This window comes from Astyanax mexicanus, chromosome 21 (assembly GCF_023375975.1).
Source record: "Astyanax mexicanus isolate ESR-SI-001 chromosome 21, AstMex3_surface, whole genome shotgun sequence".
Lineage (NCBI taxonomy): Eukaryota > Metazoa > Chordata > Actinopteri > Characiformes > Acestrorhamphidae > Astyanax > Astyanax mexicanus.
In genome coordinates this window covers 33,434,503-33,448,271 of record NC_064428.1, presented here as the reverse complement: position 1 = coordinate 33,448,271, position 13,769 = coordinate 33,434,503, and the positions used below count along the sequence as shown (strand labels likewise).

Genomic DNA, 13,769 nt, shown 5'->3' with positions numbered 1-13,769 from the left:
CAAACCACAAAGACAAAAAAGGGCCAATTGAGATAAATAAAGTGTGTCTTGAGGAGTAAACCTAAAAAATTCAAATCCAAGACCATTGTACAGCTGTTAAACATGGTGGTGGGAGTATCTTGCTGCTTGCTCTGGGGCTGTTGTGTTGTGTAGTGCTGTAATAAATAGAAGAGGTTGAACTACCAGAAGTACTAGAAGCAGCTGAACATGTCTTCAGACACACTGGTGCAAATCTGGCTAGAACAAGTAAAAAAATAATAAACAAATAAAGTCTTGCTGTTTTACTACAATTAGAGCTCTAGTCCTAAAGGTAAGACAAACATCGACAACAATGATCGAAATAAGCATGTTAAGCATGGTGGTGGAAGCATCATTCTCTGAGAGGGTTCTGTTAGGAGTGAAACTGGTACATTGCACAAAGATAATGGGGGAAAAAAATGGAGCATTATCCAAAAATGAATCACCAAAAACCTTAAATTAGATTACCAGATGGACAATTGGAACTTTTTGAAAAGGACAATGACTTCAAAACACACAAAATGTGGATGTAGGGACTTCTAAACAACCTGACCACACTGAGACAGGAATTAATGTGTCCCATGACTTCTGCTATGTCTTTGGTACACACATATTAAAAACATTATCACATTTAAAGCATCTTCTCCCAGAAAATTAACTGAATACACAACATTAGGCATTACAAAAATATATTTACAGCTTTAACTACAAAACAAACGACGGATCTGTCTACAGACATGTATAAAAAAAATACAAAGTTTTATATACACGCATGCTTCTGACGAACATGTCTGCAGACATGATGGCACAAGTCTGGCCACAACACAAACATACTGTACGCTTGAAGCTCAAAAAAATAATAACCAGAAAAACAGCAGGTTTAAGCCACAGGTTTTTTGCACAGCCATGTGGAGGCTGCCTGGGTGAGTCACAGATACACAACAGATACATTTCAGACATTTCTGTTCCAACTCTACTCCGTCCCCACCCATCTTACACTACAAGTAAAACGCTGCCAAGTATGTGTAGCGTGCGTTCTGAGGATGACTGAAGAAGACCCGTTGTTTCCCTGTTGGGCATGAAGGCAGCTCTATTGTAAAGTCTCAGTACTGTATTTTTTGGCGTATTTTAAGAGACACTATAAGTGACTTTTAATTCAGCAGGTCTCGCTGCTGGGGGTTGTTGAGGGGGGTAGCTAGCTAAGTTAAGTAAAGCTAAGCTAAGTAAACAAAACTGTAATAAAAAAAAGACTTTCTTTTAAAGTTAAACGAGCGCTGGATGCTAATCTGCACAGATTTCTCTCCTGAAAAAAGTTTATTTGGTAAGTAAAATGCTTCCGTTTATTTAAAGTAAGCATAGACACATAATTTCTCCAGCACTAAGGCTGGAGCATTAGCATTTTCGGCTAATCGCTAGCGGCAGCTATACACTGAGAAACCAACTGAGAAGCTTGTTTTAACACTGTAAACGGGCAGACTACAGTCCGATATACTCCCCTTTGAAGGATGAAAGAGCTAACTAGCAATTACCGCGTTTAGCAGGTAATGCTAATGCTGCTCCAGCAGTGCTTGCCGGGGTCAGCAGCAGGCTACAGTTCCATAATACTCACCACTGGATGGGGATATATTGGTTAGCAGCTAATGCAAATGCTACTCCAGCTCCAGTGCTGGAGAAACTTCACTGAAACCCCTGTATAAGAGTGGCTTAACTGCTCCTTAATACCCGACAAGTAGAATTCAACCATCAGGTGCCCTGTCGATTTTTGGGACAATTAAAGGATTTTAAGTGCACATTATAGTTCGAATACGGTAATTGTCACTAATTTAAGTGACATGCAAGTAACAGAAATCAGAAATTATACAAACAAAGCCTTGAAAATGCCGCTTAATCAATCCTTATATCATATCCACAGACCTACACTTCACAGTTCACCACCTTCATAATTCATGCATTACTCTATAGACCCTAAAACACAACCCTGTGGACTCCACACAACGTGCTAAACTGTTACCAAATAATGTATCGAAGCTTCTACTAATAACAGGACTAATAAGAAAATTATGACCCTTGTGTTAAAAAAGCTGCAACGATTAGTTGATATAATCAACAAATTTAACTTGAAATTTCACCGTGAACTATTCGTTAATTTGTAATTGAAACACACTACACAAAGTGATGAGTTTAGAAATGCAGTGAAAAAAAATGCCCACAACAACAGATTACATATCGTCGCTGTCCAATGAAAAACACTTATCTCCATTTTTGTCGATTTTTAGTTTACTACATAATTTGAACAGACAAACTGTCCCTCACACTGTGCCAAAATTTCTTAATGAACGAAGCAATAGAAACTCTTCAAAATGACCTGAAATAAACTCTTTTTACATTGACTTCCATTGAATGTTTGCAAGGTTTTTTTTCTCTCTCCTGTAAAGTTGCTGTTTTGGAGATAAGTGTTTTTCTTTGGACAACGACGATATTTATTAAATATCTGAACGTTCTATATTTTAAATGGGTAATTCACACTACACCACTGAGCAAGCGCTCAGTGGTGTACTAGATATAATTTGAAATTTGGCATAATTTAAGTGTTCATACGATTTTAGCTTTGGGACACTAGTGGTTACCATAGGGTGTGTGGATAACTCTTGAAAATGCCATTCCTTTGGGTAGCAGAGTTGAAACATTTCCTCAGGTCCATTAAAAGCTGCTTTATTTTTGAGAGGGAAGTATCTAAAGACCAAAGAATTTGTTGACTTGAAATTTCAATGTGAACTAATCGTTAATTTGTAATTGAAAAGCACTACATGAAGTGCTGAGTACAGAAACGCAGTCAAATATGCCCAAGATAACAGATTACATATTTATTAAATATCAGAATGTTACACTTTTATATATCCCCTCTACACGACTGAGCCGAGGCAGCGAGATTGCATTTTTTTTTCCGTATAGTGTGAACTAGGCATAATGAGACAAAAGGTATTTTTTTGCTTGTTTGGAGGTATTGAAGTTAAATCGCCAGACGTGTGAGATTATCCCATACAGAAATCTTCACATTTTGACCCCGTAACAACATCATAACTCAATTTAAGCTTCGGGACACTACTGTTTACTGTTTTCCATTGGATGCTTTAGTTTTGAGAGTGTAGACTTGCTTAAAACCAAAGATTTCCAAAGTTTTCCAACCTAAATGGCGTTTTAATCTCTAATCTCTCATTGTTTTAATATTATTTATTATTTAGGATCTCTTTTTTCCCCCCACTGCAGCTTAGATGTTTTTTTTTTTCTTTATTTTTTTTGTATTTACATATAAAAATGTTTGTGTCTCAATTCCATAAATCTGTCTGCTTTCTCTAGTTTTACTGAAATTATAAAGCCCAATGAAAAGGCCACTATAGAATGATGCACTTAAGAGATCTCATGTCAGCCAATGCTATAAACAGTGCATTATCTATATGCCCAATAAGAAGGCATATAGATTTGGCACTTAAACCAGCCAGATGGATAAAAAAAATGATGAGGGTAATAATAAGAAAAATCCAGCAGTTATAAAGTCAGTTTAACTTAATATGTAACTCACAAACAAACACAAACACTGTTATTGGTCATTGCTCTTGTTTCTCCAGTGCTGTACCAGTTACCAGCAGCAGGTTACACGCCATAAACTGGACGTTAAGTACGCTGCTAGTTTCTCCCGTATATAATCCCACCAGTTCTCCGCTAGACCCGTCCGCCGCAGCCGCCGCCCCGCTGTGAGCGTTCCGGATGTCCCACACCCGCACAGAGTTGTCCAGGGCAGCCGAGGCCACCAGGGCGCTGTCCGGACTGAAGGACAGACTCATCACGCTGTCTGTGTGTCCCCGCAGGTCTTTAAACAGAGTCCCGGATGCCAGATCCCACAGTTTCACCCTCTGGTCCTCTCCGGCCGAGGCCAGGTACTTCCCGTTTGGAGAAAACGCTAGGGACAGAACCGGGCCTCGGTGTCCGGTGAATAACCTGACGGAGTTGCCCTGCTGAGTGCTCCACAGCCTCACCGTCTTGTCCGTGGACCCCGTGGCGATGTAGTTAGAGTTGGGGTGGAATTTCACGCAGTCCACGTCCGCCAGGTGCCCGGCGTAAAGGCGCAGTGGGTACGTGCGCTGGAAGGTCCAGAGCCGGGCCGTGCGGTCCTGCGACGCCGTGCAGAAGTACAGGCTGCAGGGGCTCACGTCCACGTCCCACACGGGGTAGGCGTGGCCGCGGTAAAGCGCCACATTCGTGAAGCTGTTCAGGTCCCAGTACCGCACCGTGGAGTCCTCGGAGCAGGACAGCAGGCCGGAGCTGTCCGTCAGGAAGGCGGTGCGGTACACGGGGCCACAATGTCCACGAAGGGTCTTTATCTCACTACCTGAGGCGTCCTCCTCGTCCGCCTGAGGAAAAAAATAAATAAATGAATAAACAAAAAGAGAGAGGAAAGAGAGTCATCATAAAAGTAAAGCATTGTAATATTGGTTCATAATTTAACAGGTTTCACAGGAACCAGACTTTCATATAACGTGTCATGATCTGATCCCAATATGAGGCTTTAAGAGTGCTGAAAATACAAAATAAAATATACAGAACAATTTTTTTAAAGTAGAACAAAATTAGGCTATTTAATTTATGCATTGAACAAAAACAAAAAAAAGTTAGGTATGCAGAAATATAGGATTATATGTCATTATTTGTTAATAATTCCTTTTTTTTTTTTTTTTACTTAAAGTGGATTGTGTGTTATATGTGTTTTTGTTTGTTAGTATAGAGGTGAAACGATTACTTGAGTAATTTGAGTTACTCGATTTAAAAAATGTATCTATTAATTTTTAAAAGCTTAAGTGAAATTTCTTATTTTATGAAATCTCTTATTTTATGTTTTGTCTGATTTCTCGATTATAATCAAATCGATTTTTTCAGTAGAGTACACGATTACTAAAATAATCGATAGCTGCAGCCCGATATAAGTATTTAGGTGTCAAAAAGATTAAATTATTTGCAGTTTAGCCAGTTGGGATTTTAAAAATGCAGAATTTGATCTGTTTAGTATTTCTTCCAGTTTAAAATTTGGGTTTTGTAAAAGAAAATGTAGTTTTTTTTAACTACATTCTTACATATGGCATTGCATTAAAGAAAAAAAGAAAACCACAAAACTGTCTGAACACAGACTGTAGTTGTTTTATCTACACTTCACCAACACTGTCACTCACCTCCTCCTCCAGCACGTCACAGGCCAGGCGGATTTTGGCCACGTCGGCTTTGTGTGGTCCTGCTTTCAGCTTCCTGGCCCGCAGGCTCCACAGTTTAACGGCGGAGTTGTCGAAGCCGGCGGCGAGCAGCCGACTGTCTGGCGAGACCTCGGCCGTGTTCAGGAGCTGCTCCGTGTGCTGGAAGGCGTAGAAACACACGGTGGTTAACGACGGGGGGCCTTCCCTCACTCGCTTAATGCAGTCCTGAAGAGCGTCCAGAGCGGCCTCGTTCTGAGGGAGCCCCGCCGTGACCTCCACAGGCTCCGCCCCCTCTGCTCCATCCACACCTGACCAGGTGCTGGAGGAAGTGGAGGTGGAGTTTCCGGTGTTAAGCCCCGCCCCGTAGAGCTGGTAGTCGGTTCGGCGCACAGCCGTCACCTCGACCTGCAGAGAAAAAGAAAAAGCAATGGTCTCAAATTCATTCAATTTTGGAACATCAGAATTTATGAATTACTATCAATTAGTAATAATTGATAAATTAGTTCCCCCACCCTTAATACATATATTCAACATGTTCCTCCATTCACACTGTTCTCAAAATTCCATGTTTTATTTTTTAATCAGGGTTCACATACACTTTACAACCAATAAATATTCATAATGTTTTTTAATGACTTTTTCATGCCTTTGCTGCAAATTTTAATGACCATCCGATCTTTAATACATCAGTACAGACATAGCAAAAAAACTAAGTCAATACTGGTTAGAATAGGCCTATATCTCATATATAATACATTCAAAAAACACTTTAAACTGTCACGTTTTACTAGCTGAATAACATGTCTGCATATTTTGCATGTCTCTGCCTTATATGTGTCTAAATGAAGCCAGACCGCATTAAATCAGCATTTTTCTTTCATAGTTGAAACTGAAACTCCTGTTTAAATAGGACCCATAGACAGATAGCTAATGCAATGAGATGTGACGGATTTACAAAAAAAAATTCATTTTTGTAAACCAAAACAGTCAAAACTTTCTGGGTATTATTATTTTTTCAGGCCTGGAAATTGCCATTTTTAAACTGCATGCCTTTTCCAGGTTTTTCATGACCATATGAACCCTGTACAATGTTCCTCCATTCGTAATGTTCTTTAATGTTTTGTCCCATATTTAAATCTTTTCTACAAACAACCCCCAATTAATATTATTATCAAATGCTCTTTGCTATTAACACTGTTCTTTAACTGCTCTTGTACTTTCACACTATTCTCAAACATTCTACCTCATCTGTTCACAGACCTGCCAAACTTGAAAGAACTTTTGTTTACAGGCGGGACTTGTTGTGAGAAATGCCATTCATACTGCAGTCAGTGGGGCGGGTCTAATCATTGATAAGGTCTCACTGAAGCATGATGCTAGGCGAGGCAAGGCGGGGGGTGGGGGGGGATGAGTGCCCTGATTTATGGATGATACGGGGCATGCTTTGCGCCTGCAGATAAATCGCTTTTCACAACGTTATTCAGGCTCAAAGTAGCTCCACACCTCATTGGCTGAATCTGGAGAGCCCTGACATTTAAAACAAGTCATTTAAAACTTTAAAAACTGCACAAGAAGCTTATTAAAAACCACATCTTCAATTTAAGTCACAATATGTCAACAGTTTGCAAAATTAATTCCTTGGAAATGCATGAATTCCAGCTGCTGCTGAAAATATCTGGTTACTGTCAATTTTAGAATGCAAAGAACCAACAACAAAATACATAAACATTGCTCAAAACATTTTACTATTCACACTCAACGGTTGACTTATCGTGACTTCAATTTAAGATGACAGCGCTCAGAGATTTACGTACACTATGGGATGTAAACAGTGGCTTTTAATAAACTTCTAATGGAGTTTTAAAGCTCTAAATGCCTCATTTTAAATATCAGGGCTCTCCGGATTCTACCAATGAGGTGTGGAGCTACTTTGAACCTGGGTAACGGTGCAAGGTGCAAGACATGCCCCACATCATCCAGTCTAGATGCCGGTTTGGGCAAAGTGACAAAATACTGAATCTCAGAGAGCAGAGGTGGGATAATCAACAAAGGTAAGTTATTATTATATATTTTTTTCCCCATCATGTTTTAATACGCCCAAAAGTCCATTTCACACCAGAGTTCTCCTTTTAATCTCATTCACCTGTAGGTGAGTGCTGAGCACCCTGCAGATGGCGCTGTTGTCATCACTCTGTAGATACCGCAGCAGGTAACTGTAGGCCTGGTCCGTCAGGTGAACCACGTACTTGTGGTCCAGCAGAGCGCAGAGTTTAGAATTGGAGACCACGTCCTGCAAAACAGCAAAAACATTTGAATCACAAAACATCATAAAAAATGGCAAACAAATGTGAAAGTGTGATTCCTGACTGACTTGTAGAGATGCTGGAGTGTGGGGAGGGGGGCTGACCTGATTTGTTAGAACTCCACGCAGAAGCTCAACAATGGCTTTCTGCTCTACATCCTGCTGGAAGAGGGAGTGGAAACGGCTGTAGAAGGAATCTACTGCCCCCTTCAGGCCACAGCGCGCCATGTCCAGGTGCAGGTAGAGGAAGAGAGGAAACAGCACTACGCTCACCTCGCTCGCCCACGGCACCTCCGCCTCTGAGAGAGAGAGAGAGAGAGTGAGAAAAAGACAGAGAGAGAGAGAGAGAGAGAGAGACTAAACCCATAATTCATACTGTTTAAGAATGCTTCTTCTATAATTAAATAGTCCCATAATAGTCTTTAATACTCAAACTATATTCTAGCAGAACATTCTCCCATCTAAATTATTTTACATTATGCAGATTTCCCTGCTCTAAAACATCTACTATAACTAGTCAGTAAAGCCTAATCTATGTAGAACGTTCTCCCCCTACACAATGTTCTGGAACGATCTCTACTAAAATGTTCTTGTTTAAAAACCCTCGCCCATTTTCACATTTCTCCATTGTCCTTTCGCATTGCACTTACACTTAAACTTAAACTATACCAAAACGTCTCCTTTCACTAAAATCCACTTTTTCTTGTTCTTTCCGAAATACAGTAGGTCTCTCTGAGTTGTATATGCACGCCGCATAAAACTCAGTAGTTAGTAAAATAAATTATTTTTTGAAAAAAACGCGTCAATCAGAAAAAGCAACAACATCAACCCGTGAACAGCACTAGGAAAAGGATGGCAGTTCATTCCTGTGTTATTTGTGCAAATAACACATCAGTGTTATATACGTCACCCAGTAATTCAGAGCTTAGGAACAAATGGTTAGAATTTGTCTATGAAACACATCCAGCCAAGTACAATTGAGATAGGTAGGTTTATGTTTAAAACAGTTATTTTTACACTAGTTAAATGTAAAAAAGTTAAAAGTGGATTCTTGCTTTCTGGACCTGGACTACCCACCTCTGTGTCTGTATAAGTAACTATAGGTTTATATAGGATCTCCGGTGGATTTGGCGTTTTAAAGAGACTCTAAGACTCAGCAGGTCAAAGCATTATACATGTTGTAAAGTAACATATGACATTGCAAAGACTGTTATTAGTGTAAAATGTCTTTATTTTAAAATGTTTCTAACTGTCGTCTGTCTTGAATAAGAATGCTTCTTATTCAAATACTACAGTAAAAAATATCAGCAATAGCTAACAAAGAGCCCCGCTATACACATACACCCACATATACATACATGCACAAACACACAAACACAAATTAAATGAATGGACCAAAAATCAGACAAAATCAGCACACATGTTCATGTCTCTGTTTAGTCATCAAAACATACAAATAGATAGATATACTTTTCTTTTTCTTTTTATTTACTTACTTTTTTTTTCTTCCTACCTCTATCAGTCTTACTTTCAAACTTGTTTTCTATTCCTTATATAACTGTTGTCTGTCTTGCTGGTGTCGTGGTGCTGTTAGCCAATCAGAGGTGATATGTTTGGATGTATTAATTCATGAGCAAGAGCCAAAGTACTATAATTTCTCCTAGGGATTCTAGGAAATTACATGATTATCGATACCAAATTATAAAACTCTCACTCATCTAGTTATCCATTTCAGTTCCTTTGGGTAGCACAGACACTGGGTACCAACATGTTTTTTAAATATTGGTATAAACTTGGTACTGAAGTATCAGTATTTGTGACATCTACAGTAAGTAGACAGATGCTGAGATATTGAGAATGAGACCCAACATTCACAATTTTTTCCCCCTATTTCACACTTTTTGTTTTAAAACACTGATGTCACTCACCGAGCAGAAAGGTCCGTAATTTAGAGAACTGAGCATCGTACTGCTGAGGGTCCGACTGGCACGGTGCTGCAGAGACCACATTCGCACAGCTGGACTCTGTCTGGACTAGAAAGAGAAAGAAGAGATAGAGATTTTATTATGAATCAGCAGACCAATAGCTTGAGGATGATTTGAAAAGACAGATCTAATTATCCAACACCTGGCTGCTCTACTAACACACCTGTGAGACTGGCTGCCATTTCCTCAGCGGACTGAGAGAGCTTTGCTCCTTTCAGTGAGCCGTCCGTGTCCACATATTGACGCCTCTTCAGGTACTGCGTCACCGTGTACTGGATCTGCTCAGTCCGGCCCCGCTTCATCACCTTCATCACATAGGACATCAAAAAAACAATCAAATTATAAACAAAAACTCCTCAGAATAAGCCCAGCCTGACCTGCATGAGTGTGAAAGAGACTAATCATAATCAATGAATCCCTGAAATAATGTAAAATATTTTTTTTTATGCAAGATGCCCAATTCAGTATGACCTAGGCCAGGAAGTGTGACGATATTTAAAGATATTTTATTTTCAAAATACAGGATTGCAGTCAAAATGTATCATTAGAAACAGATCCTTTCATTCATTTAAAGAAACAAGACTAATTATACTAAACCTTTAATCACTGATGTTTTCCTTAACATGCCTACAAAAGTATATTACATCCCATAATTAAATTATTTGCTCATTTAATAAAATGTTACCGAATGCTAAATTTATTAGAGATGCATCGATGTGGGAATTCTGGGCTGATGCTCATATCTGATATTTCACATGTACATTACTGCCAATGCCAATATGTATATTTATAAAATATAAGAGACTACATATCCTGTTAAAACAAACGAAAAATAGCTTAAATCAAACATATTTTAAAGAAGCACAGCCAGTGTTGCCTGGTCCTATTCTGGCATATGATAAATACGTCAGCAAACATTGGTTTAAAATATCGGCCAAATCAGCTGATTATTTAAAAAAAAAAAACAATACAAAACAATTATTGGCCTTATAAAATAATTCCTTTTTTTTAAGACCACTTAAAAATAAATAATTATATCAAATTAAAAACCTCTGGAATATAATCAAGAGGAAGATGGATGATCACAAGCCATCAAACTAAACTGAACTGCTTAAATATTTGCACCAGGAGTGAGTAGCATAAAGTTATCCAAAAGCAGTGTGAAAGACTGGTGGAGGAAAACATGCCAAGATGCATGAAAAGTGTGATTAAAAACCAGGATTATTCCACCAAATATTGATTCCTGAAAGCTCTGCAGCTCTTTTGTTAATTTAGCTATTACTAATTGTTTGCAAATAAATGCTTTAAATGACAATATTTTTATTTAGAACTTGGGATAAATGTTGTTCATAGTTTATAGAATAAAACAATGCTCATTTTGCTCAAACATATACTTGTAAACAGCAAAATCAGAGAAACTGATTCAGAAATTGAAGTAGTCTCTTAACTTTTTCCAGAGCTAGCTATATATTCTTTCTTTTACTAAACTGTTAAACGATTTAGAAAACTAGATTTACATTCTATCAATTTAGTTAATAAATATGTTAGTAGTTTAAAAAAGAGCATTCATTAAATGTAATTATTTTGATTAAATGTTTACCTCAGCTATATAATTACTTAATTTGATAATTTAACCACTAAAATTGATCTACATTATCAATTTAGCTAATAATTCAGTCTCCAGTTTTCAAAAGGCATTCTCTAAGACATATTTAACTAATAATGATTTTTTTTGTTTCAGTAATTAAAGACTCAGCTACATTATCTTATTGATTTAACAGATAATTCCCTCTGATTAACTAAAATGAGTTTTTTTTTGTTTGAGCATCTAAATAATATATTTCCTCACCTTGTAATTTAGTTTAGGTTTTATTTAGCTATTATTAGTATGTCCAAGATTTGGGCACAAAGGTATTGAATCAAACTGGGTTTAGAACCAGAGCAACTCAGAGAATCAATGAATGAACTGAACTGAATGGAGCATCCTTAACTAGCGTTAACTAACCCAATTTAGCTTCAAACAAAACACCAACACACACAAACTGAAGGTCAGCCGCTCAGAACAACATTAACACTGAACTCAATCCAATACAGGAGCTGTAAAACGTATAAAACCAGTAAAAATGACTTTAATAGATCTGAACTATAGAAACCCTCAGTCTCCATCAGCACAGGCCCCACTCAGTGCTAGCATATTAGCATGCTAACGGCTAACAGCGGCTATTTTACCCATTTTAGCTTCCCGCCTTTTATTCTAAACCGCTAAACCCGCGGTAATACCGAGCTTAATACTCACTGCATATCTCTCCCACCGCCTTTCACTCAGAAACAGTAATAATTCGGAGTGAATTCGGAATAAAAAGCGCTGAAATCTCGATTCAAACGAAGCTAAGCAGCTCCATCTTTGACGGCTTCAAAACCCTTACCGCCACAGTGAGCAGGCAAAATAAAAGTCCACTTAATTTGTTTTACTTTAGTACAAATATTTTCTCTATAAAAACGTGTTATATTTGTATTATTTTTAAGCTTTAAATATACATATATTTATATAAATAGCGATAGTTACCCAGTTATTATTTTAAAATTAGCTACGTACACTGCTACTTCTTGTTAGTCAGCCTGGTGCGGACTTTTATTATGTCAAGAAAAAGGTAAGGACTTTTAACGTTACAATAATCGTATTTATTTTGTTAATTTAATATAATGGATTTCGATTTATTAAATTAAATACTATGAATTAAATCGTTTTGGACTAATTCTGACTACATTATTTTCATTTTATTTATTTTACTATTATTTTTTACAAATGAAGCAAAACTAGAGTTAATAAGCAAAAAATATATATATAAATAAATGATCAATACCCAATTAAATAGCAGCTACTGTTTGTAATTTTTCAGTGTTTATATATTCATTAATTTGTTTATTCAGACTTATATAATTATTTAAGACAAATTAAAAATAAAAAAATGACATATTGATGTAAATCCATAGATATTATATATATATATATATATATATATATATATATATATATATATATATATATATATATATATATATATATATATATATATATATATATATTATTGTTATTAAGAAGACCCAAAGCTAGAATTGATCAAATTTAACTTATGAAACAAATGGATAAATGATGAAACAAATACAATTGGTTTACACTAACTAATATTTACATTAATAAATCAATACACCTCAGAGGACAATACTCATTTCTGTTATTGAAACTCACTCTAGTTACTGGCACTCATTCCTGTTACTTTTTATGTTTTGAGTAAAATTTTTGAATAAAAATAACAGGACTGAGTTTTTAGCAAAGAATTAGCAAAAACATTAAAAATAGCTAAATGTCGGCTATGCTAATAGCATGAGGACCCTGAGCATATTCTAATGATTTCCCCCAATATCTATAAAAAAAAAATAAACAAATACCATCTAAGAGTTAATTTAAATAATTAAATTATTAATTCAGGAAAGAGTGTTGAGATTGAGCTCCTCAGTCATACTTTTAATAAGAACAAATACACAGAAAAACAAATGAGGGAACTTAATTTTGGTCTTCCCATGATCTTCAGAAGAACCAGCTGATGTCACTTCCTGTTGTAGATGTGACTTGTAGAATGTTTCAGATGGGGTAATGTGTTACGGTAACATGACTAAGTGAAACCCAGAGACACAACTAAAATATGTACTTTAACTTAAATATTATGGATTTTAAAGTTATTTTGTGTGCGCACTTACACATGTAATTTCCCGGGCACAGAAATGGCACTGATTTGGTGGAATATACCATACCATCAAATTATATGTTTAATATCTCTTGCTTAATTAGGCCAAAAGTGTTGGGACACCTGCTTATTCATAGTTTCTTTAAAAAAAAAGTGTATTTCGAATGTTATCCTACTTCTGTTGGAGTAATTGTCTCTATTTCATGTGAAGACTTTCCACAAGATTTTAGAACATTGCTGTGAGGATTTGATTGCAATTAGACACAAGAGGATTAATGCTGTCATCACACATTCCAATTTCCTAACTCACCCCATTCAAATGTATTGGATGGAGCACCACTGTTCCATAGAACACAGTTCCACTGATCCACAGTTTATAGTTTTTGGACAAAGAGTGTGATTTACACATTTCACTCAATTATATTTACGCCATTTTGCTGGAACTCTTATCCAGAACGACTTACAAGGTTATTCCTAT

General features: G+C 36.9%; 1 protein-coding gene across 1 annotated transcript; it reads right to left on the bottom strand.

Annotated features, from left to right (window-relative positions):
• Positions 1 to 690: 690 nt before the first annotated feature.
• taf5l (TAF5-like RNA polymerase II, p300/CBP-associated factor (PCAF)-associated factor) lies at positions 691 to 11,975 on the bottom strand. The gene is made up of 7 exons (XM_007260615.4): positions 11,842 to 11,975; positions 9,709 to 9,850; positions 9,489 to 9,593; positions 7,666 to 7,859; positions 7,402 to 7,548; positions 5,241 to 5,663; positions 691 to 4,427 (listed from the first exon to the last, which is right to left on the bottom strand). Exons 2-7 carry the CDS (start codon positions 9,845 to 9,847, stop codon positions 3,624 to 3,626), a joined length of 1,812 nt encoding a protein of 603 aa, XP_007260677.3. The 5' UTR covers positions 9,848 to 9,850; positions 11,842 to 11,975; the 3' UTR covers positions 691 to 3,623.
• Positions 11,976 to 13,769: the final 1,794 nt, after the last annotated feature.